This window comes from Anoplopoma fimbria, chromosome 13 (assembly GCF_027596085.1).
Source record: "Anoplopoma fimbria isolate UVic2021 breed Golden Eagle Sablefish chromosome 13, Afim_UVic_2022, whole genome shotgun sequence".
Classification (NCBI taxonomy): Eukaryota; Metazoa; Chordata; class Actinopteri; order Perciformes; family Anoplopomatidae; genus Anoplopoma; species Anoplopoma fimbria.
The window spans coordinates 9357257-9378872 of record NC_072461.1 but is presented as its reverse complement, the minus strand read 5'-3'; the positions used below and the strand labels follow the sequence as shown (position 1 = coordinate 9378872).

The 21616-nt window shown below is 41.6% G+C and overlaps 2 protein-coding genes and 1 long non-coding RNA gene across 3 annotated transcripts; 1 reads left to right on the top strand and 2 right to left on the bottom strand.

The window, feature by feature from the left end:
- Window positions 1-1015: 1015 nt before the first annotated feature.
- Window positions 1016-4128, bottom strand: LOC129100659 (UDP-glucuronosyltransferase 3A1-like). Its single transcript, XM_054610097.1, has 9 exons — window positions 4095-4128; window positions 3831-3951; window positions 3401-3564; window positions 3003-3167; window positions 2430-2638; window positions 2157-2302; window positions 1877-1962; window positions 1372-1591; window positions 1016-1283 (listed from the first exon to the last, which is right to left on the bottom strand). Exons 1-9 carry the CDS (start codon window positions 4126-4128, stop codon window positions 1016-1018), a joined length of 1413 nt encoding a protein of 470 aa, XP_054466072.1.
- Window positions 4129-5687: 1559 nt separating this feature from the next.
- spef2 (sperm flagellar 2) lies at window positions 5688-21379 on the bottom strand. The gene is made up of 38 exons (XM_054611266.1): window positions 21322-21379; window positions 20711-20813; window positions 20319-20571; window positions 20057-20227; window positions 19686-19832; window positions 19103-19176; window positions 18725-18938; window positions 18378-18566; window positions 17363-17550; window positions 16217-16391; window positions 15908-16130; window positions 15700-15774; window positions 15432-15506; window positions 15260-15300; window positions 14926-15029; window positions 14506-14753; window positions 14276-14348; window positions 14037-14191; window positions 13606-13806; window positions 13046-13179; window positions 12689-12816; window positions 11910-12048; window positions 11659-11796; window positions 11282-11427; window positions 11090-11158; window positions 10888-10936; window positions 10670-10729; window positions 10379-10496; window positions 10047-10185; window positions 9514-9586; window positions 9208-9364; window positions 8994-9100; window positions 8517-8699; window positions 8156-8248; window positions 7606-7776; window positions 6505-6720; window positions 6000-6122; window positions 5688-5790 (listed from the first exon to the last, which is right to left on the bottom strand). Exons 1-38 carry the CDS (start codon window positions 21377-21379, stop codon window positions 5734-5736), a joined length of 5067 nt encoding a protein of 1688 aa, XP_054467241.1. The 3' UTR covers window positions 5688-5733.
- On the top strand, window positions 13721-14544 carry LOC129101436 (uncharacterized). The gene is made up of 3 exons (XR_008531687.1): window positions 13721-13832; window positions 14296-14365; window positions 14455-14544. It is a non-coding gene; the product is annotated as an uncharacterized LOC129101436 (long non-coding RNA).
- Window positions 21380-21616: the final 237 nt, after the last annotated feature.

Sequence of the window (21616 nt, the reverse complement as noted above, 5' to 3'; positions counted from 1 at the left end):
CTCATGCACACACAAACTTTGCAGGTAAAGCATATTTATGAGAATTACGGTATATTCTATGACTATGACCAAACCTTGTCTACACCCAAACTAGACAAGCAAAGCAGCACACAACAACGTTCACACATCTTACCTCACATAGCTTGCTGCCATTTTGAAACATGCGACAACACAAAAGCACAAAAGCATTACTTAGTTAGGGTGTATGTGCGTGTATGCGTGCGTACTGTCAACCACCACTGCTTGCAGCACGGCCAGTTCAAAGCAGCACAGAGGTGTTAGGACAATGTGGCGCTGACAGTACAAACGAGACGTCTGGTAGACATGATGGCGCTGGAATGGGAGAGGTCAGGGCACCTGGTGCTATTCCACTGAAGTGAAACTGGGAAATACAGTTTGCAGTGTACAAAAAAGGCTGAAAGTAAAAAGCAAAGTTGAACAACAGTATCAATTGGATCAAAAAGGCATTTAAAAAAAAAAAAAAAAACCGAACTGCAACCCCTCCCCACCACGACTACGCCTCGATATCCTGTCCATGTATATCACAAACAGGATTGGTGACAAGGCGCAGCCCTGGCGGAGACCAGCACTTTTGCATACTTATGTGGAAACCTTATTTACGCTTTTGGTAATTGTCTGCTTTGCAGGTTTCTCTTTGATAATTAAAGGGAATATTCTCAAAAAAAACACTAAGATATATTTTTTTCCCTATAAGGGATATTCTGGGTCTGGTGGGGCTACAGGGCAAAAGGAAGTTTGACTTTTTGCTTTTGTCAAAGCAAAGGTCTCCCACATGCAAATAATAGCCTGTTATCAGTTATTTATTCTATTTATTTAAAGGTGAATTGTATGAAACAGTTACAACAAGCATGGCTTACTAACTATTTTAGGGTAGCAATATTTCTCTTTTTTAAATTCTCATATCGTTACAGTATTCAAGTCGAAGATAAACAAGTAACACAAAACTGAGGTATACATCTGAAGTTTCCCAGAGGAAACGCTTAGTACAATACTGCTATTGAATCTTTTTTTGTTTGTCCCTGCTGTTCTTGTTCCTACAGAAAGTCCAGCAGAGAACTACGGGTCCAAGAAGCCCCAAAGAGAGAAGAAGCACCAAGTCCAGCAGGTATCTCTGGTACCACGGTTGTGTTAGTGAAGCCGGCCTTAAATGAGCTCCACCTCCACTGTGCAGGATATGCTCCACCCACTGGGTGAGGCGAAGGGCTGGGGGGACAGGATGGGACTTGTGGATCCTGTTAAGGGACAAAGCTGAAGACTTGAACCTAGAAACCGAGAAACAATTGGGATAAGAGAAGGGAGGTCATGGACATTTCTGTGCTCTATTGACATTACTAATGTCCTTCCACGTACCTGGCGTTCTGCATAAGTGTTTGAATGGTGGAGCTGAGCAGTTCCCTGGTGATGTGTGTGGGGTTGATGGCGAGGCCAAGTCCCTTTTTTTTAGCCCTCACCACGTTATCAAACTGGTCTCCAAACAGAGGGATTCCCAGCACAGGAACCGCATGGTATACTGCCTGGAACAGGCTGTTTTGGCCACCATGTGTGATGAAGACACGTGCTTTTTTGTGGCCTTGTGAAATAGAGAAAAAAATCACTGATTGTTTGGAAGTAGTACAGACTTATTAATACACTAGAGTCTTGTGGTATTTCTTTATATATGAAGAGGATGAGATGGAAGAATGGAGCTGCAGTAACTGCTACAGGACTCTATCTTGGAATTCATTATTTTAGACTTCTTTTACAGTCCACAATTCCTGTAACACCTGTTATGGCCTTTTGACAATCTACCATTTACTGTAACCCGCCTTTATGTTTGTGCCAAAGGGTTAGGACAAGAGAGGCAGACTGTTCCTACCCAGCAGGTCATTGAGAGGCAGCCAGTCCACTAGCCTGAGATTGGGAGGTCTGTCCAGGTGAGACGGCCATCGCTCTGGGTCATACCTGCAGGTAAAACACTGCGGGCTTAGGAACATCCTGACACTAATGGAAAATAACAAGTTTGTTCTGGGAGCTTTTCATCACTGTGAAAAAAACATATTTTATGTGAGCTTTCCCCCTCAATCTTTGTAGTTTAAAATCAAGATCTGTAACAAAGCATGTTAACGCTGCCTTTATTAATTGTGTCATGCGTTTACCTCCAGAGCACCCCCTGAGGGATCCTAGAGAAGCCAGCCACCAGCTCCACTAGCAGAGGTTCCACGGACACCGAAGAGACCATTGACCCCAGGGCCACGACAATGAAACCCGCCTCTCCAAAATTGGAGATCCACAACTCGAGATCCTGGGCAATAGAGGAAATACGCAAAAGGCACATTGGCAGTGTTGAGTACGGCAGGATGAGTGAAACATGGTTGCCCAATTTGAAAACCTGACTGATGTGTTCGGATATGTGTATCAAGAGAAGAGACCCGCTCCAGAGGCTTTGCAGGTTTATTCAGCAGACCTCCCACCAGCACAGTGTAGGGCATGAGGGGCTGGGGGAACTCCAGGGAGAAGTCAGTGTTGAAGGCCCACAGTTCAGCTCCTTGATGCAGCTCCTCCAGACCTCCAGGGGGGGAGCCTGACTCCAGGTGGCGCTCGGCTACTTCCTTAAAAGTCGACCATACAAGTTCCTGGCCTTCAATACGAGACACAATCAAAAAGTTACCAACATTGTCCACTGCCATTCAGATGGAAAAATATCACAACTCAATTCTTGTCAGTGAGTATTAGCTAAAACACTTATTGGCTAGTTGCTAACATTCTTTCAAGAAGAATGGATGGAAAGTAGATGGCGATATAAGGAAATGTCATGAAGATAAGGAACAAAATGTTTTGGAGATAGATTAATCATATTACAAATGAGAGAAGAATGAGATATGATTAGTATAATAACATGTCTAGGGGGCTTTTACAGTGTACACTGAAGCCGTGTGTTATTAAGTAAGCCAGATAATAACCCTTGACAATATGTTATCTCCTATGTACCTATGTGTTCTTACCTACAGGAGCCAAGAAAGAATAAAAGAGGTTCTTTGCTCGACCCAAGAGGTCCATTTGGTCGGACAGCTGGGAGCCGAAGACTGGGATGTATGAGACTGGGCTGGGGAGAGCGATGGATAGGGGACCGTTCAAAGAGCCAGGATAGAAAGCTATGTAGTGGATACCTGGAGAAAATCATGGTAGAGTAAATGGAACTGCTGCAGATTTATTCATAGCTTTTGATAGATTTAAATGAATAAAACACTATAAATCTGGCTCATAATTTCTTTGAATCAGCACATTTAAAAATATCAAGTAAAAAGGTACTGAAATATAATATACAACTTTAGTAATGTAATAATTTAAAGGATGATGGTAATTATGACATAAACTAAAGTGATATGGATAGCAGATGTACCGAGTTTGCGTGCCAGGATGAAGGAGCAGGGGTTAAACGCATCAAGGATGGCGATGTCGTAGCGCTCCCTCTGGAGGAAAGTTATCATCTCTTTGTCCCCTAACAGCCTGTCACACTGATAGGACAGGTGGCCCATGAAGTTTAGGAAGTTATTAAAGTTGTCCCTGAGAGAAAGAGAAAGGAAGGGAAAAGGACAGAGTGAGCAAAGAGGAAAAACAAACAGAGAGGCAAAGGGAGTCTGATACAAATATTTTCAACAATTTGCTTTCATTCAGAAGTCTGAAAACAGAGACAAATTTGGCATCATATTAAGATAAATTTAATTGCCTCAAAATGCTGATGGTCAACCAGACTCCAGATTGAAAACATGATTAAAAGAGCTTGTTTCTCCTAACATAATTAATTTGATGTAACCAAGTCTGCTCAATACCTTCCCAGCAAAAACTGTGTTTGTTGCTCCAGGAACCAGCTGTTGTATTCTTTGATGTATTTCTCTCCTAGAGACCAGGTGCTCGTCTGGTAACTGTCTGCACGGCCAGCATAGGAAAAACCTGGGAGGATGCAACCGTAATTTGCAGTTATTTAAATGAATATTAAAGAAAAAATATCGGAGAAATTATGAGAAAGAAAGTTGTGCAAACATAGCATTTGTACATACGTATGTGTGTGTGTATTTATGGTGTGTAGAGTTTACCTGTAATAACGGGGTTACCCAGTTGCAAGAGCATGCGGACCTCATGGCCGTGCTGGTGTAAGTTATGAGAAATTTCATCTAATAACAAGTAGTGGCTTCCTCCTGGAGGGGAAAAGGAGCGGCAATATAAAATAACTATGCTGTCGCTATGCTGTCTGAACACATGGCTCTCTGTTTGCAACATAACACATGAATTCACATTTTATAAACATACTGGAGCAAATTTCCTTCACAAACTCTTTAAACAGCCTCCACCTTTTACTGCACTTTCCTCGCTAACCAGTCTGGCAGGGAGTTAAGCTTATTCTTCTCATGTTTCTGAACAAATATTCACAATGAATGTCTCTATTACTGCTAGTAAAAGGCACTTCAACAATCAATGCTCCATTACTCACCAATTAGACAGACAGACAGGATCTTGGCAGACTGAAGTACTGGAAGAGCCAGAAGAGAAAACATCCAAAATACAATCCCCATGTTGTTAGATTTCCACACACTGACCTGCAGCCAAAGTCCTCCAAAAATAGTCTTCCAATACCAAAATAAACTGTAATGAAAACCTTGCTACGTGAACCGGATTCCTTGTGAGAAAGTTGGTCCTTTTAGCTCACTTATACAGTGACAAAGTTAAATCCAGTGAGTAACTGCATAAAAATAAAGAATTTTCAACAAGATATTAGCAGGAAATAAAATGCAGGATTACCAACAAAACATTCTTGATGAAATCCTCTTTACAGGGCACCGCATTAAATCTTGAAAGTGTTCTTTATGATCTCATGTCCGTTTGAGCCATGAAGATTCTTTTATACAGTTTGCAGTGTCAACTGGACACAGGGGCAAAAACCCAAATCCTTGTTCAATGCACCTAGAATGTATCCAGCATGCTTTGTCACGCAATAAAGGTAAAAAAGGTCCAACATTCAGGCGCGGATTTAGTCCTTATCATTCATGAGGTTTTGGATGCAAGTCTGTGAGAATGATTCTGTCTATATCACACATGTGAGTGGCTCTGTTTTCTCTACAAGACAGATACTGAGAGGCCCGCGAGCCTCGGACCTGCCGCGATCATGAAAGGGAGGGACGGAGAGAAAGGGAGGTGGGTCAGAGGGGAGGCTCCCCGAGCCCTCGTTGTATCAAATTAGACAAATGGAAAGAGTTACATTCTCTCAAGGGTGCATGCACATTAACGTGACTGGTGGACAGAGAGCAGTGACTAAATAGAGGAGCTACCGGAACATATCACTGCTGAATGGACTGTCATGAGGTTGCGGGTGCCCCGGCAGGCAGTTGCTGGCAAGTCAGGCCTGACATGTAGGTTATCCTGGACAATGTGCTTATTGTGGCCCCGACCAATGCTTTTCTGTGTCAGAGAGGTCATTAGAAGAACAAGTCAGTCAGAAAAACTGCTGGAGTGTGTCAGGAGAAAAAATAAATGACTAAGAGGGGTCAATCCTGCCATCATTGATTTTATTGTTGTCATTTCAATTATGGTGTCATTTTAACCGACATCAGTTATAGACATTTCTACTTGCAGATTGTTTTATTCAAAGCTGAAGTGAGCCTTACAAATTAGCAAACATTTCAAACGCTTTATGTAATGAGAACACTTTCAAATGGGCAAAGCAAACATGTATACATCTTATCCTTTAGGAATCTCTCCTTCATCCTGATGGGCCAGTATCACTCTATGAATGTTCTGAGAGGTAAAGAGAGAGAGAGAAGGCAGAGAGGGAGAGAGAGAGAGAGATGAAAGACAAAGTTGAATCCTCATGTAGGTTTGAGAATGTTAACGCATGCGGTGGTGAACAGTTTGGATGATAAGTATGTGTGATCGCAACAGCAGAGGACTGTGAGTGTGTTTTGGGGGAGCAAAAAACAAACAGACGAGCCAACATGGAGACTTACTACAAGCTCGTACTGCTTTGAGGTCTCTATCAGGCGTTGGATGAAAGGATGCTGTGAGAGGACGGAGAAGGGGGCGCAGTCCTCAGGCTTGTAGCCCAGCTCTCTGAACACATGCACCAGCTGCTAGAGGCCAGCAGAGATAAAGAGTATTACCATGAGTTTCATTTTAATAATGTGGTTAATAATTCTGCTTAGATGTATAGTATACAGGGAGTTCACACCCATCATGGGAAAAAAAAGTTTTGCCTAATTCATTTTCTTAAATTATGTAAATGAAGGTGTGGACTCTCCCCTCAAGCTTAAATAAAAAGAAAGGCCATTCCTTTATATGTACATTGATGTAAAAGGATGAAGTCATAATAGAAAACAAAACCCTGCTGAGGACAAATTTATTATGCTGAACTGAAAATGAAATCTTTCATGTTAACCACAATTTATTTCCTTAGTGAATTTAACCCTTTCATTTATGTATTTCCTTAGACTTTGAACTTTCACAGGGCTTTACCTCAGTGTGCTCCTCCTGACTCAGGCAGCCTGGAGGAAGGGGGCTGCTGTCTCTCATCTTGGTGACTTTGTGGCAGACGACAGCAAGGAGAGCAGGGATGGACACCTTCTTCTCCCCAGACGAACCGTTTGATGCACACGGAGTGTCTCCGTCCTTGTAGTCTTCATCGAGTTCTGAGGAGCTGAGCTCGGTAGCCTCATCTATACTGGGCATAGACTGTATACACAACACGTTATCATATTGCTGATATCTTCTGATTTGCTGTTGTGCAATAGTTTGTGTTACAACATAAAAACTAGCATGTTTCATTCCAAAATGAATGACCAACTACTAGTAAAAGCTTACACATACTGTTACAAAATCTTTGTTGGCATTATAAATACTTCCACCTGTTTTCTTTTATAATTCAGAACCATATGAAGACATTGGAAACAGTAAATTATATTGTTTTTGATGACATATGATGAAGATGTTCATTCTGTCACAGTTCTTCCTCAATACTGTCAGTAGCTCCATACTCCCTGTCACTCTGTCTCACTCACCTAATTGGCTCACTCTGTTCACCTGCCTGTCACTCTCTCTCAGTTCACTCTGGCCACTCCCAGTTTCACTTCCAGCTCTCAGCCCAGCCCCCTCTCTCTCACCACACTCTCCCTCACTCACCTAATCAGCCTCATGCAGTGCACCTGTCTGCCACACCCACCTCATCAGCACCATCCCTCTCACCTGCTCACTCTGCTGCACCTACACCCTGCAGTATTTAAACCCCACTCAGCCACACACTCGCTGCCAGATCGTTCGTTGTTTTCATGCTACACTTTCCAGCAATTTCCCGTGGACTAATTCCCTGCCTGTCTGGGCTTCCCTGCCTTGCCTGTGCCCCGGTCAACGTCTCAGCCTTCTGTCCCAGACCACGAGATTAGCCTCCGCTTCCTCTGGTTTCCGTCTGCCTGATCCCTTGCCTGTTTCCCACTGTAAGTCATATCCTGCCTGTCTGTCTGCTGTGTTCTCAGAACTTTATCTGTCTCCTCGTCGTACTGCTCTTGGGTCCACACGCCAGCCGTGACACATTCACTTATATTTGTAGATTACTTTATTCACCTTGACAAGATGGCCCGGTGAGGAGTGCTTGAGGTGTTGTCCCAGCGCTACACTAAGTGCTCTGATGAAGCCCTGTCTGGGGTTAGGGTCGGCCGCAAAGTACTGCAGCATCCACACATAGTCCAGTCGAGGGGGAGAAAGAGAGTGGTCTGCAAACAACTGGAAAAAGAACTGAGAAGGAAGAACAGTGGCAAATGTTACTGATAATTGATTTCAGTGCAGTGCAGGTCATTTGGATGAAGAGTTAACATTAGATGTTAATGTTTGACCCCTTTGAGGTTTAGAACAAAGAGCATGGCATTGTGTTGATGGTAATCTGTATAAGTCTGTGTTTTCAATTGATTTCTGTTTTACAAAAAGATATCATTGAAAATATCTGAAAAGTCCTCTTATAGTAATATTAAGAGAGTTGGGTAATACTTTTTTATGTTCCTTTATGGCTCTTTTGTCTTTGTTCATTCTTTTTATGCCTTTTAAATCATTCGTGTAACATGACCACTTGAATTTCCCATTTCAGAAGTAATTATATTTTACATTGGAGTTGAGTTACCTTGCATAGGTTAGCCAGACGGTTGTAAGGCAGAGGCTCAGAGGGGTCCTCTGGGACGACCTGGACACTCTCATTGGAAAACCACAACTCTGTCTGGTGAGAAAGGAGTCAAAAGGAGCAACTTAAACATTTGTTTTCAGGTTTAGGGAGCTTCACTTTATACTATCTAAAGTGCACAATATATACTAAAAGGGTTGTCATGTTGACTTGAACCCAGGCCAGCTTGTAGAAAGAGGGTCTCAGTGCATGATAATGCCACAAGAGTGAAGAGAGGCTATGATGGTGTGAGAGTGTAACTTAGAGTGTCTGACCAGAGAATCTGAATGTATAGCGACAGTCTGATTGTTGTGTGTGTCCTGACCTGTAGGTACTGTTCCTCGTTAACATAGCCTGTGTCGCCAGTATCTGCTGCCTTGAAACGTTGTAGCACGACTAGCAGCTGGGTTAAGGAGGGAAACGGCCAAGGGAGGGCAGCACTGAGCAGAAACCGACGCCAGTCTATCAGCTCATGGGCGTCCGTCAGGAGGGATACAATCTCCATGACCTGGGGACAGAAGAGAAAAGGACAATGATCCTGTAATCCTTGCAGTGTGTCTTTTATGGGAAGCGGACAGTATTATGGTGCAGGAATGTTTTTGTGTTCCTCTGCTTTTTTCTGCACTGTTTATAGTCAGCAGAGAGCTATTTGATTGTGTTTTTTATGGGTTTTGTCAATTGACTGAAATTGCTCATGAAAACTGTCTTCCTAGCAGAATTTGGGGCATTAAGGCATAGACAAGATACATTATTACTCTACTTTTGTGTTATGAGTCTCTAGAATACAGCACTTGAAGAGTACCTGTGTTTCGTTCTTGTTAATCCAGGACTCAGGCAAGATGTTTCTGCCCATGTTCACAGAGATGATATCCATGAGCAAAATAGAGAAGTCATAACTGGACATGAGGCCTGAAAGTCAGAAAGGAAGGAAAAAGATCATTGGATGGATGGATGGATAGCTGGATAACAGGATTCACAGACCCAATTACATTGCAACTTGTCTCCCCTGTATTAACCTGAAGGAGCAATGTTGCATAGCTGTCGGTGCAGTGACTCTAGCTGAGTGATGGTGGGCGTGGACCTTGTGGGTTTCTCCAAAGGAGGTGGACGTGGAGGGGGAGCCGGGCTGGCCACCATGAGGCTGTCTCCATTCACGTAGAAGTCAGTACATTCCTGGAGAAGAGAATTTAGGGAATCTTAAATGGAGCAGTGAGGATAAGAAGACTGTGATTGAGATGGTATCCTGTGCGGCAACCAGTGAGCACTACACTATTCAGTACCTCCCTGGGGTAGATGCTAAAACAATTAATAAAGTTAATTACCATCACCAGCTCGTTCTGCAACTTAGCACCAGCCTCTATGTGGTGGCGGACCACTTCTGACAGTTGGTCAATACTAGAGAAAAGGAGACAGGCACAGATGAAACGTCATACAAGTCTTCAATGTATAGCTGGGGACTAAAACAGTTTTTTACAAGCGGTGTGCGTTTTAATGTTTTCAAGTAACACTTTCTTCAAGGGCCCTTATATGTCTGTCATTAATTTAGAAATCTTTCATGTCCTGTGCCTTTTTTTTGTTTTTCTCCAAATAAATAGAATAAAAAAACTTTAAAGTAACAAACTAGGAGTCCAACAATTTAAATCACAGGGCTCACATATATGCACACTTTTGTAGCATTGTGAGACAAAATACAGAAAGCATTCATCACACACTAATCAAAAACAACAGCACTAATAAAACAGTAACAGCCGTGCAGTGTTACACTGTGGCTGCTTCATCTACATTCAAGACCTTCTATGTACACACAAGAGCTATACCGTACGATACATGACCCCACACTCTTACTGTACCCTACCTCTTCATTTCTGCAAGATAGTGTGCTTCTAACCACTTCTCCATGCTGCTTAATGTCTGTTCTGCCCTGCTTTTCAGGGACTGCAGCATCTCAAGACCATGACCCTTCACCAGCGCAATGCGTGCCTTTACTGCATTCTCTGGAAAACACACACATGCACAAGCAAGTATATAAGCATATTAATGTTAAAATACAAACATGGATACATGTGATATATATTGCATGTGACACATTTCCTAGAAAAAAGAGCCACTCGGAAAATTGACGATACATCCTTAGGATGATTGAATATATTGTTATATATAGAAACTACTGATTCTGTGTGTGCATACCCTCATGATCCAGTGCGGCTGCATATTCTTTATGTATTTTGTCTCTAACTTCTTGAATTGGAGTCCTCGCCCTCTCCTTCTGCTCTTTCATCTCCCCCTGGTGGGCTTCCGCTGACACCTACACACATATTAAGATAAGATAAGATAGTCCTTTATTAGCCCCGCAGCGGGGCAATTTGCAGGATTACAGCAGCATAGGGTATAGTAACCCATACAGGTCAGGAATAAAAAAAATATATAAATGTTTATATACCTCCATAATATGCTAAACTCTCAAACACAAAGCCTTACCAGTTTGCTGATTGCTGTGAGTGCCTCTTCATAGTCGGAGATCAGTTTCTCATTGGGTGACTAGACAATGAAAAGAGTCAATATCTCTAACTAGATTATCAGCATATCATCATCAAAATGATATGTAAGTGGCAGTGTTTTGTTTTTTCTTTTGTTTTGTTTTGATGTTCAATTACACATTTAACTACATCAAAATTCATTACGAATGCAAAAACAACCTTGACAGATTCTGTCTGAGACTGGTTTTTCGTCTTGGAGTCAGGACTACTGCAAAGAAGGGGAAAACGGGATAAGAGGAGGAAATTGTTTATGTGGGAGTATATGTTTGTGCTCGGGAGCATTTGGACTATGAGGAAATGACAAAACCCATTTCATCTTCAAACAGACTGCAGAAAACTGTTGGTAGTGCCTCTCTCTTACAGTTTAGTTTTCTTCTTTTCCTCTCCGTCATCCATCTGACTAGACATATTTGTGCCCGCTGGCTCAGGGCTGTTGGAACAAAATGAATCTTTCACTTTCTGCCCTCATTATCCGTAAACTATTTACAATGTTGTCATTTTGATTTATTATCTTGTAGCAACATTGTTAGGTTGTTGTTAGCGAGTGTCTTGCCTCTCATCCTGGTCCTTAACTTCTGTGGGGTCCAGTAGGGGGATACAATCCAACTTGGAGGAAAGCTCAGGCAGCACCTGTCTGTACATGCTCAAATAGTAGACTCTGAGAATACAGAGTGTGCCCTGGAAACGGTCCAACTCTACCTGGACACCACAAACAATCAAATATTATGGTTTTGCAAGTCAAACTGAAGAACATAAAATACACACATGCCTTTACGCCATAAACGCAAGAACAAAAAGAAGCAATGGAAAAGGTACAAAACACACAGAATTAAGGAAGTAGACTATAGCATGCACCTATAAACTACGAACTTGGAAAGGCCAAAGTAAAGGTTGTACAGTCAAATGGCTACACACAAACATATCAGATACCTGCATGAGTACAGAGTGGTGGTTGACGAGGATGGCAGTGTGTTCCTCCAACCAGCCATCACCCATGACCTTAGCCCTCTCTTTCTCATCCTCCTCCTTTCGTTTGTCACTAATGTCCCACAGACGTTCACGCAGTTCCTGTACACATATCAAAACATCTCCATATATTTTTAATATTTTGAAAATGTATTTTAAGCAGGTCAGAATGATTTGTTTAAGAATATTTGTATTGTATCATAAATTGTTCTCACATCCAGCCTCAGATGTAGCTCTGCTTTGGTATCCTCGTCTTCTCTCATGTCATCAGGTATGCTGTTGAAGTCCTTCTGCCAATGAGACACTAACTCCTGCTTTAAGTCTGGACGCCCCAGGTAATGCTTGTATTCCTCTCTACAGATACGGGGAACCAGGTAATACTTGTATAGTAATACATTTTATATATTTTTTTTATTACCATCAATGTCCTCTAAACCACCTCATTGTATTAACATTTGGTTCACATTCAATTGTATCAAAAAATAATACTTCCATTCTGAATCTGCAGCCGTAAAATTACATGACACAACCTAGTATTAAAAAGAAAAAATGATCAATGGATTGTAGCTAACAAAATATTATTGGCTCTGCAAAGGTCTATGGCAAAGTGGAAAAGGGATTTATTCATCTTCAGCGATTGATATCAAATTAATAAATGGGTAAAAGGCAGGCACAAAAAGGTGTCCATTATGCAAATATATTTTTTTCTGCTTACCTGTACTTGTACTACATAAAAGTTACTGTGAGGAACGTGTAAGTGGTTATGAAATGTATAGCTGGGCCCTCCTAAGGGAAGGGCCAGAACCAGGACTGAGCGGGGCACACTGTCAGAATCAGCTGCAGTAAAATGAGAGGTTTTCTTTAGGGACTCTGTAGCTCGGAGACACTACCGCTTTTGTCTACAGGGATCGCCAAAATCCACACAAAATGAAAGTTCCTCATAGTTGCCTTAAATAAACCATGTTCCCACTATTTCAAAGGCCTATAAAAATACCTTATGTTGAATAGGTGAAGGTTGATAACAGATCGTTGTGAGCACAGCTGATGCGTCACCGTCTTCACGTTGTTCACGTATGAATCGCACACCGTGTCCCAATGGGGGCACAGGTACTCTGGCAGCTCCTAGAGATAGAGATGTAACCAAATATAACCATGTGACATTTATTTTTATAAACAGACTTTTAAAGTCAACAAGGGTAGGCAACAACAGGTCCACAGGCTGAATCATGTTGGAGGGCCACCCTTTGGAATGCCCACTAAGTGCATCTGAATGTCATATATATATGGTCATATGTCATATATATGATTTTTCAGGAAAGCAAAACAAACTTAAAAAGGAGTTGTATCCTACTGGAGGAAGGGGTTCATCCACATAGACCCAGCTGGATGAACCTGGGCAGGGAGAGGCAGTCTCTGGTGGGTTCTCTGGGACTCCCTGAGATTCCTCATTGGTCACTGAGGAAGTTGAGACCGTCCTAGATAGCCCTATTGATTAGCCAGAGGAAAAGTTCATAAATCCTCACTATATTAACGTAAAGTAATTCATATTTATAAAATGGTTATTAATGTTTAATAATAATCACAGTATCATAATATATAATTATATTTAAAGTCCCATTTAACAAGTCTATTAAAGTTAGGAACCATAAATGTAAGACCCTAGTCTTTGGGTTCCATTTTTTCATATAAAAACAGACCTAGTGGATTCACAGGGGACATTCTTATCCAAATACTTAATATATGTTTTGCACAATAGAAAACCTAAAGTCTGTTTGGATCATGTATGTAAAGAAAACAAATGTACCATCCACTAAGTCATCCTCATTTGGATAACATTTCATAAGTACATCATGTTAATGATCTGCAGGTATAATTTGAAATGTGTTATTCACAGCCAACTAATCAAACCACCTCTTGGGGAGTGTGTGTTGGATTTGGACAGTGACTTCACACTTTCGGCTTTTTCTTCGTTAAGGTTGATATGGGACTCTGCGTGTGCTTCGTTTGTGAGGCCCTGAGTCTGGTCTACAGGTGGAGGTGTAGCTGAAAAGGAGGAGTCTGGAGCTTTCCCACTGTCCAACACAACATCGTCACCAGGAGCAGCGGCAGGAGCTGATGAGGCAAAATATGTGAATATTGTGAGTAAATATTGCGTTTCTTTCAGGGAGGACATTTTATCTAATTTAAGGTCGAAACAGAAAATCTCTTCATTAGTGTGTGATAAGAAGAAAAAAAACTTTATTTTTTGACCTAATCGTATGACAATATGAAGAAATTGGTTCAGAGCGAGACGGTGTAAACACACAAGTCTTTCCCTTAACGGTAAAATGACAACCAGTTACCTTCCTGTGCTGGCATCATAACTCGTTTCAGGATGGACTCAACCCTTTTGTAAAGCTCCTCCTCGTCCACATCTGCGTCAACACGGACCAAAATGTTTTGCGTTCCTCCAAACCATTTCTCTAGTTTTGGCCAGGTGTCTTGAAAAGCTGTGATCCTTGAGGGGGGGAAAACCATGTTAGACACAGTCATGCAGTAGCAGTAATGTATTTCTTTATTTGATTATTCTTTTCTTTTTTACCTGTGTGGAATCTGTGCCAGATACAAATTTTTGTCTGTGGGATGGAAGGTTGTAGCAGCAGCATTATCTGTTTCTGCACCAGGTTTGACGGTAAGAGCACCACATAAACAACACACAAACATAATTTATTTTTGGTGACTTGTGTATGTATACTTACACTCTCCATCTCAATACATTAGGTTTGGGTGAATACAGACACATACCAATAAACTCACACTACCATAACCTACCCGTCTGACTGAACGGACGTCCGACCACACACTCATCAGGGATATCCAGCAGCAGAGCCAGGTCCAGTGCAGGAGGTGGGGGTGTTGCAGGTTTGGGTGGATTAGGATCAGCAACAAGGTCTGTACTGCTGCTCACAACGCCATTCCCTTCATCTACAGACCCACCGAGGGCTTTCTCTAGCAGGTGGGCCTGGGTGATGTCCATTGGAAAGCCATCCAGGATCCAACCTGACTGAGCTGGAACCTGCCTAATGAGGACACAAACTATATCTCACTGTCCAGAGAGTGATTGAGGGTTTGCTGTTTGTATCATTGTGATTCCTCTGAAATACCAACTATGTGAAATGGGTTGCTTATGATAAAATTGAAATAAAACAATTAATATAAAGTTTTTCATAGCAATAAAGGTTAAGTGCTTACCTGATAGCCTCTACTATGATGTCCACTAACAGCTCATTAGCGATGGCGTTGCCTTTCCTCAGCTCTTTTTCTGCAGTTGCTCCCTGAATGGCCCGGGTAGTAAGCTGCATAAACACATGTATGCAATGAAAAAGAGTTAAGTATTCCATTCTGTAAAAAAAGAAAAAATGTTTATAACTCAACATTTCAAATTATGACATTCTCCCAATAGTCACCATTTTATTGGCAAGGTAATGCTAATTTTAATCAGGTTGGTTAGTGATATAAATTGAATACATATTTTATTTATAAATAAACACAAAGATACACTCAGAAGATCATGAACAACACTTACTCTTACATTGCTGTCACAGCTTTCCTCTTGAGTGTCAAGATCTGAAAATCACATCAAACAAGCAACTGTGTGAAATAATGAATATGCAGTGCATTTTCATCAAAATGAAAAAAAACACTAAAGTATAGCATAAAAAGCACAAAATAGAATCTTGCTGGCTCCAGTTACCCACCAGGCTTCAGTGATGTGGAGGATGTGAGCATTTGCTCGCTGTCCTTCTCTTCCTGCTGCTCTGTGACCTGTACATTTTGTCCAAAAATGGATGTTTTTTTAAATGGACCTCTTACTGCCAGGCGATTACAGGTTTATACACCACTGGCAGGAGAGACTTGTGAGATTTTATATTTCTGAAAAGTCATTTTAAAGCAAAGTAATCTGAGAATATTGAATTAAAAAGGATACTAGTAATGTTACGATACATTTTTACTGTATCTGACTAACCTCCTCTCCATTGTAGTAAGCATTCAGTGCGTCCGCGATCAGTGAGTCAGCTGATAAGACATGGACGCCATGGGCTGAAGCGGGAAATGACACACACTCAGCAACAAATAAGCCATCTAATCTTTTTCCACATTTCAGTAGTTAGGTTGAGGGAAAATTGTGTTCATGCCTGTGCTTGCATCTGTGTTTTGATTGCATGCTGTGTACCTTCAGCAAGCTTGGCCAGGCAGGTGGTCTTCCCAGAGCAAAACTTGCCAAGGACACAGGCCTTGATGGTAAAGTGAGGAAATGAGGGCGAGTCAGGTTCCATGATGGGTTGATGAACGATGTTCCTCAGTCGCAGGACAACGTGTCCGAGAATGTTGTTGTTGGTCAGGGGCAATTTGGTCTCCTCTGCTTCCTCTGGCCATGCCCACTCACCTAGCATGTTCTGACAAATATCAGACATATGGCTAAGACAAAAAGGACCTTCAGCACTTCAAGCGTGATTTAAATTACTCTGCACTTGAAACTCACAGTGTATTCATCATAGTCCTGGTTTTTGAGTATCTCCTGCTTCTTAAGCTCTACAGGGTCTAGTGGGGCAGAGATCTCAAACCCTGGCTGCTGGCACTTTATCTCTGGCTCATAGAGAGGCAGGCCACTGAACAGCAATTCCTTCCACTCTCTCATGGGCTTCTCTGGAATCAGACTGGACATGACAGCACAAGAAATGACAGAAGGCAAAGCTAGATATGATGAGCGCAAATGTATTAAAAGTAAATCAAATGAAAGTGATCAAACTATTTCAAAAAATGTTTAATCTAAACATGAGTAGAAGAGCTGATGATGTAATGGATATGTGAAACCCAGGTAGTAGGATACATAAGAGTGAATATTGAGCAGGGTTGTGTGGGCGGTGCATATCTGTGGAGATTATGTATTTGATCACGAGAAGCAGACACGATGTTGACATCTCCTTATTTCATTTAACCCTGTATGTGGTACTTTAATGTTTTCACAGGTTTTTGACTCCCGTATGAATTAGCACTGCTTACAAAGCTAAGCTTCAGTTTTTAAATATTACAGAGAAGATTTTAGTCAGATTTCAGTTTTTCAATACTTTCCTGAAATGTCTTTTTCAATGTTTTTCCAAAGAAAGATGAAAGATAATGACAAACCAATACTTATAGTGCATATTTTGCCACGAACCCTGCCAACTCTTAAGTTTATCTCTTAATCGGTTCTGCTCTAATGCTCCGTTTCATTTCAGACCCTTTAACTCCCTCCTGCCTTGCAAGTATCTCATTCCCTTCACCTGGTTTTCCATGCCTGCCTCCTCACCGGCACCGCATTCCCTCATCAGTCTCACAGTACTTATACCAGCCTAATTTTCATTTATACAAAATTTCTAGTGTGCTTGCTTAGCTTTCCAACATTTTTTATTTCTGTTTAAAACTTTTTCCCCTGTGTGGCCCTTGTTTGCTTTCGTTCGTGTCTTGAGCTAGGGAAAGCTGAACTGTCCTGTTACTTTGATTGCTTCTACTTCTAGTGACATTTTTTGAACACATTTTGTAATTTCCACATTAATTGACTGACCATGAGCCACTTTGGATGTTACAAGCCCAAATACTGTGTGCATGTTTCTTCTTCTGTTTCATTAAAAGCAATTGTGTCACGTACTTCCCAGTGTGCAGTCGATATTCTCCAACTTTGGTGGCCAAGTCCACTATCTGCTCCAAAATGTCCTTGCAGGTCTTAAAGTGCTTCTTGTATCGGCTCTGAGCTCGCTCAGCAGCAATCCTGTTACAGAATTCAAGCTCCTTTCTGATCTCCTCTGCAAGGTCCAACTTAGCCTGCTGAGCCAGAGCCTAGACCAGGCCCCAGTCAGAAAGATGGAATGAGTGGAGAAGGCATGGCATACATGTTGGTGCTAATCATAACAGTTTGCAAGTAATAAAGGAAGATGAAAGATGTTACGTAGGTCATTTATTGCGCAAAACACATGACTAGTTGTTTTTGTGGGAAATTATAGAGACACAAACTAACAGACATCATTTTTTGCAATCAGTACATTAATCATAATTGTTAATAACAGAAAAAAGAAAGTTTTTCTTTTACCTGCTATATAACTGATGTTAAACAGCAGGTAACAATTAATACAACTTCCTAGTTTGCTAAAAATAGTATCCCCATTATAAATAAATAATAAATAATACCCCATTAAAGCTTTCAAATGAATGTACATTTAATTGGATTGTTTTTCCCTAAATCATCTCTGAAGAAAGATTATTTCACTCTTAAGAGTAAATGGCATATAAACACATAATCTGAGTCATAGCAGTGCAACAATCTGCCTGAAAACACTTTCACCATACTTCACTAAAGCATACTAAATATTTAACACTGAAACGATACTGAACAACGGTTGCATCCTCTGCAAGGCATTGATTTATCACTTTCTTTATCTCAATTACGTCTACTGTACAGGTCTGATCACTTGAAGGACATAACAGATCTGTCTCTGTAGTCCCCCTCTCTTTCTTTCTCTTGTTAAAACCAATTACCCTGTTGCAAACTAATGAAATCCACCCTGCCCTCTCTCTCCCTATGACACTACTCGCATTATCACTGGTGCAGCCTAATAAAAAGCTACAAGAGAGAGTATTAGTCTTCCTCCTTATTCCTCCTATCTCACCGCCTCCCTCTCCAGAGCTTCCTGGAAGTCCCTCTCTCTCCGCTGCTGGTACTGCTGCTCTCTGAACAGGCGGTTCTTCCGGATCACGTCCTTCTGCACGCGAATCTGGAGGAGCTGGGTCGCCAAACGCTGCTCCTGCTGGGTCTGACGTGTCAGACGCTTCACCAGCTGCTCCTCTCGCTGGGCCTCCTGCAGGGTGGGGCAGAGGTGGCTGATCAGTTGGCTGGTTTTGGGTTAAAAATTATGAATGCCAAATAACAGACTGAGAGGTCAAAGAGAGTAGGCTGTGTAGGATTGATTTAAAAACATGTTTTTCATATGGTTTGAAAAAAAACTTAAAGTTCCACCTCTTGAGCTTCATGGGCCTTGAGCTGCTCCACCAGGAATCTGTCTCGTCTTTTCTCTCTCTGCTCGCAAGCTACTGCATTCTCCTCCAGCCTCTGTCGGATATCCTGTATATACTTGCTATTAGATTGTAAAGTCAGCTTCGTTCCACTTCCAGGGACCTCACAGCCATGGATGCTGCCACTAATGGGAAAATCTCCAGGGGGCGGCTGACCACTAGAATTGAAAAGGTTCAAATTACATTTTCATTCTTCATTGTCCTAATGTATGATGATTTTTTATTATGCAATAAAACACAACTAACACAAACATTTATACAACATGATATTAAATGCTGGTAAATTAAATATCAATTTAGTGAATGTTATATTTCCTCTCACCTTGAAGAGGAAGTAAAACCATAAGTAACCAGTTTCTTCCTCGTCTCAAACTGGGTTATTTCAGTCTGGACTGTCTGCATACGAAATGAACAGAAATTGCAATAATACCACAAAGACAAACAAACCCATGTTATTCTTTTGTTGTTTGTGTGTGTTGTGAGAAATTCAATTAATTGTTGTCCAACTTGATGAATGATAATTGCCTCAGAGGGAGTATTGTATACAGAGGGTCATCAGTTGAAATTTCGAGTTATTCTGAAAAAATACCTTGGAAAACCTCTGCAGAGAAATTGGTTATGACTACCTCCCTCTTTAAACAATGATAGGCGTTTAGCAATAACAAGCTATTGGTCTGGAGAAGACATTGGAACATCTAACGCCCAAGAACAAACTCAAAGTTCTTGCGCCTGGATTTCTAAAATGGTCGAAGCGATATCTTTGAAGGGACTTTGATCTAAACTTACTATAAGGTCCATTGTCAACAAACTCTGTGGGCACCACTCTACAGCTGACCCTGTGTCAGAAACAGAATGTCCCTCTGTGTGTTGGTAAATTATCACATCATTACTTATCTGGATCACACCTGCACTTGTTGTTCTCTGCGTTGCTGCTGCTGTTGCCTCCTCTTTAGGTTGAGCTGTGAAGTGTAGGGAGGTGGCTTGGGCACCTGGACAGTGGTGGCCTGGTTACCAGTCATGATGTCATTGTGCTTCTGACGACTAACTCGCAGCTGCAACATACACAGTTCCCATTAGCATGGGCTTTCCTTTATTCCTTTGTTCAGGTGTGGTAGTATTATAGTAATGTGACGTTTGAGACTGAGAAACCACATGTCAATGGTCGATAACAATCTGAAGACTGCCTAAAAGTTTGGTCGTACATTTGACCTAATTTTAAATGAATACAGGGAAATGTATTGCCATACTGCATTTTCTTATCCAATACCTGCAATACCTTCTCAATATTCTTCAGGCTTTTCTCATCCTGGACTCTGAGTTGTCTCTTTTGCTGGATGGGATGGGTCATCACAAGCCTGTCGTTCAGTTGCTGGCATTTGTCCTCATAGTGATGAGAGACTTTCTCTAGCTTCAGCTCTGCATCACGTTTTACCACTCGATGCAGTCGCTACATCGAAAGAAAGACAGTAAGATACTTGACAAGACATGCTTTAGTCATTATTGACGTTGAATATGATTAGTTTTTTTATACTACTTACATCAGAGTAGATCTCATGCTCTTTTTTGTGCAGGCCAACAGTGGCTGCAGGCTGCATGATTTCCATCAAAGTGCCACTGATTTCTGCCTTCTTCTTCTTTTCAAGCGAGACGTACAGTTGGTAGAGGAGGCGTGTGGCAACCCCCTGCTTCTCCTGCATCAGTTCCTGGGCTGTGTTTATGTCGAAGGAGATCCCCAGCAACCGGAGAGTAGGCTCCACACGGGTAAAATTATTCAGTCTGGATATGGAGGTGCTATAAAAAAAGGTGTGATTAACTTTAATATTTACGAAGATTTTAATTAGAATCAAGCAACAATTAGCAATTTTTCAGGCAATAAAAAAGCAGAAGATCATGGATGGATAGCTAGAAAACGAGATAGAGTGCAACTTACTCTTTCTTCATAAACATGCTGAAATCACTCTGCAGCTGATATTTGTGCAGAACCTCCCCAATAAGGTACCCGCTGGAGAAGTCCCTGGCAAAGGTCCTTGGATCTGTGAAGAGGAACATGCATGTCATTTAGGACTGTTTTTAATTGTATATAAATGTCCTTTTGTGGTATGTTTCTTCTGCACTTTGTCGCGATGCTTTTGATGTTTTATGCAAAGCACTTTGAGTTGATTTGTCGCCTTGCGCAAAAGTGAAATTTCAACGTAATATTTGTTGAAGTTAAGGTTGTTTACAACTAGAAACGTTAAAGCACGTTATCCCAAACATATTTATCGTTAAAGTCTGAACACCTGTCTGGTAACTCCAGACTGTAAACCTTAACCAAACTACACAAACCTATGAACAGTTTTTCTTCTTTTTTTTCTCCAAAACTAAACTCCCATAAAGTCCCATGCCTATGTTGATAAGTAAACAACTGCTTATCAACTTGGATGTGTAACGTCAGCTACATCTGTAAATCCACGTGCCTCTTACCGTCAACAGTTGACTGGGAATAACTCTCCCAGTCAACACCATTAAGCTCGCGGGTAACGGTTATTGGGTCTCACTCACCAACAGCTTTTGACAGCCGGAGCTCCTCGTTCAGCCACCTGCACAATATATCCGACATGGTCTCCTTATAAGTTCAGCTCAGTCTATATAACGTCACTATCTTCACATGGTAATAACTGCCATGTTAGTAGGTAATACTATGACTCTTTAGCTCGCTAGTAACGGCTGAAAACAAGGTGTGGAGGAAACCCCGGCGGTGCACTGTTGCCATGGTGACTCGTCAACACGGTTGCCAAGGGTTGAGTGTTTCGCGGGAGTGGGCGGGCCCAGCTGGCCGTGGACCAGTTTTCTTTTC

Excerpts from the sequence above, each read along its gene's own strand:
- spef2 (XM_054611266.1), bottom strand. The coding sequence starts at position 21,379 with ATGTCGGATATATTGTGCAGGTGGCTGAACGAGGAGCTCCGGCTGTCA. Across the intron at positions 15,301-15,431 it reads CTCCACATCACTGAAGCCTG|ATCTTGACACTCAAGAGGAA; the intron begins GTGGGTAACTGG and ends TGTGATTTTCAG. Across the intron at positions 14,192-14,275 it reads CTGGCACAGATTCCACACAG|GATCACAGCTTTTCAAGACA; the intron begins GTAAAAAAGAAA and ends CCCCCCCTCAAG.
- LOC129100659 (XM_054610097.1), bottom strand. The coding sequence starts at position 4,128 with ATGCTCTTGCAACTGGGTAACCCCGTTATTACAG. Across the intron at positions 3,565-3,830 it reads ACACAGTTTTTGCTGGGAAG|GGACAACTTTAATAACTTCC; the intron begins GTATTGAGCAGA and ends TCTTTCTCTCAG. Across the intron at positions 2,303-2,429 it reads CTGCAAAGCCTCTGGAGCGG|GATCTCGAGTTGTGGATCTC; the intron begins GTCTCTTCTCTT and ends TCTATTGCCCAG.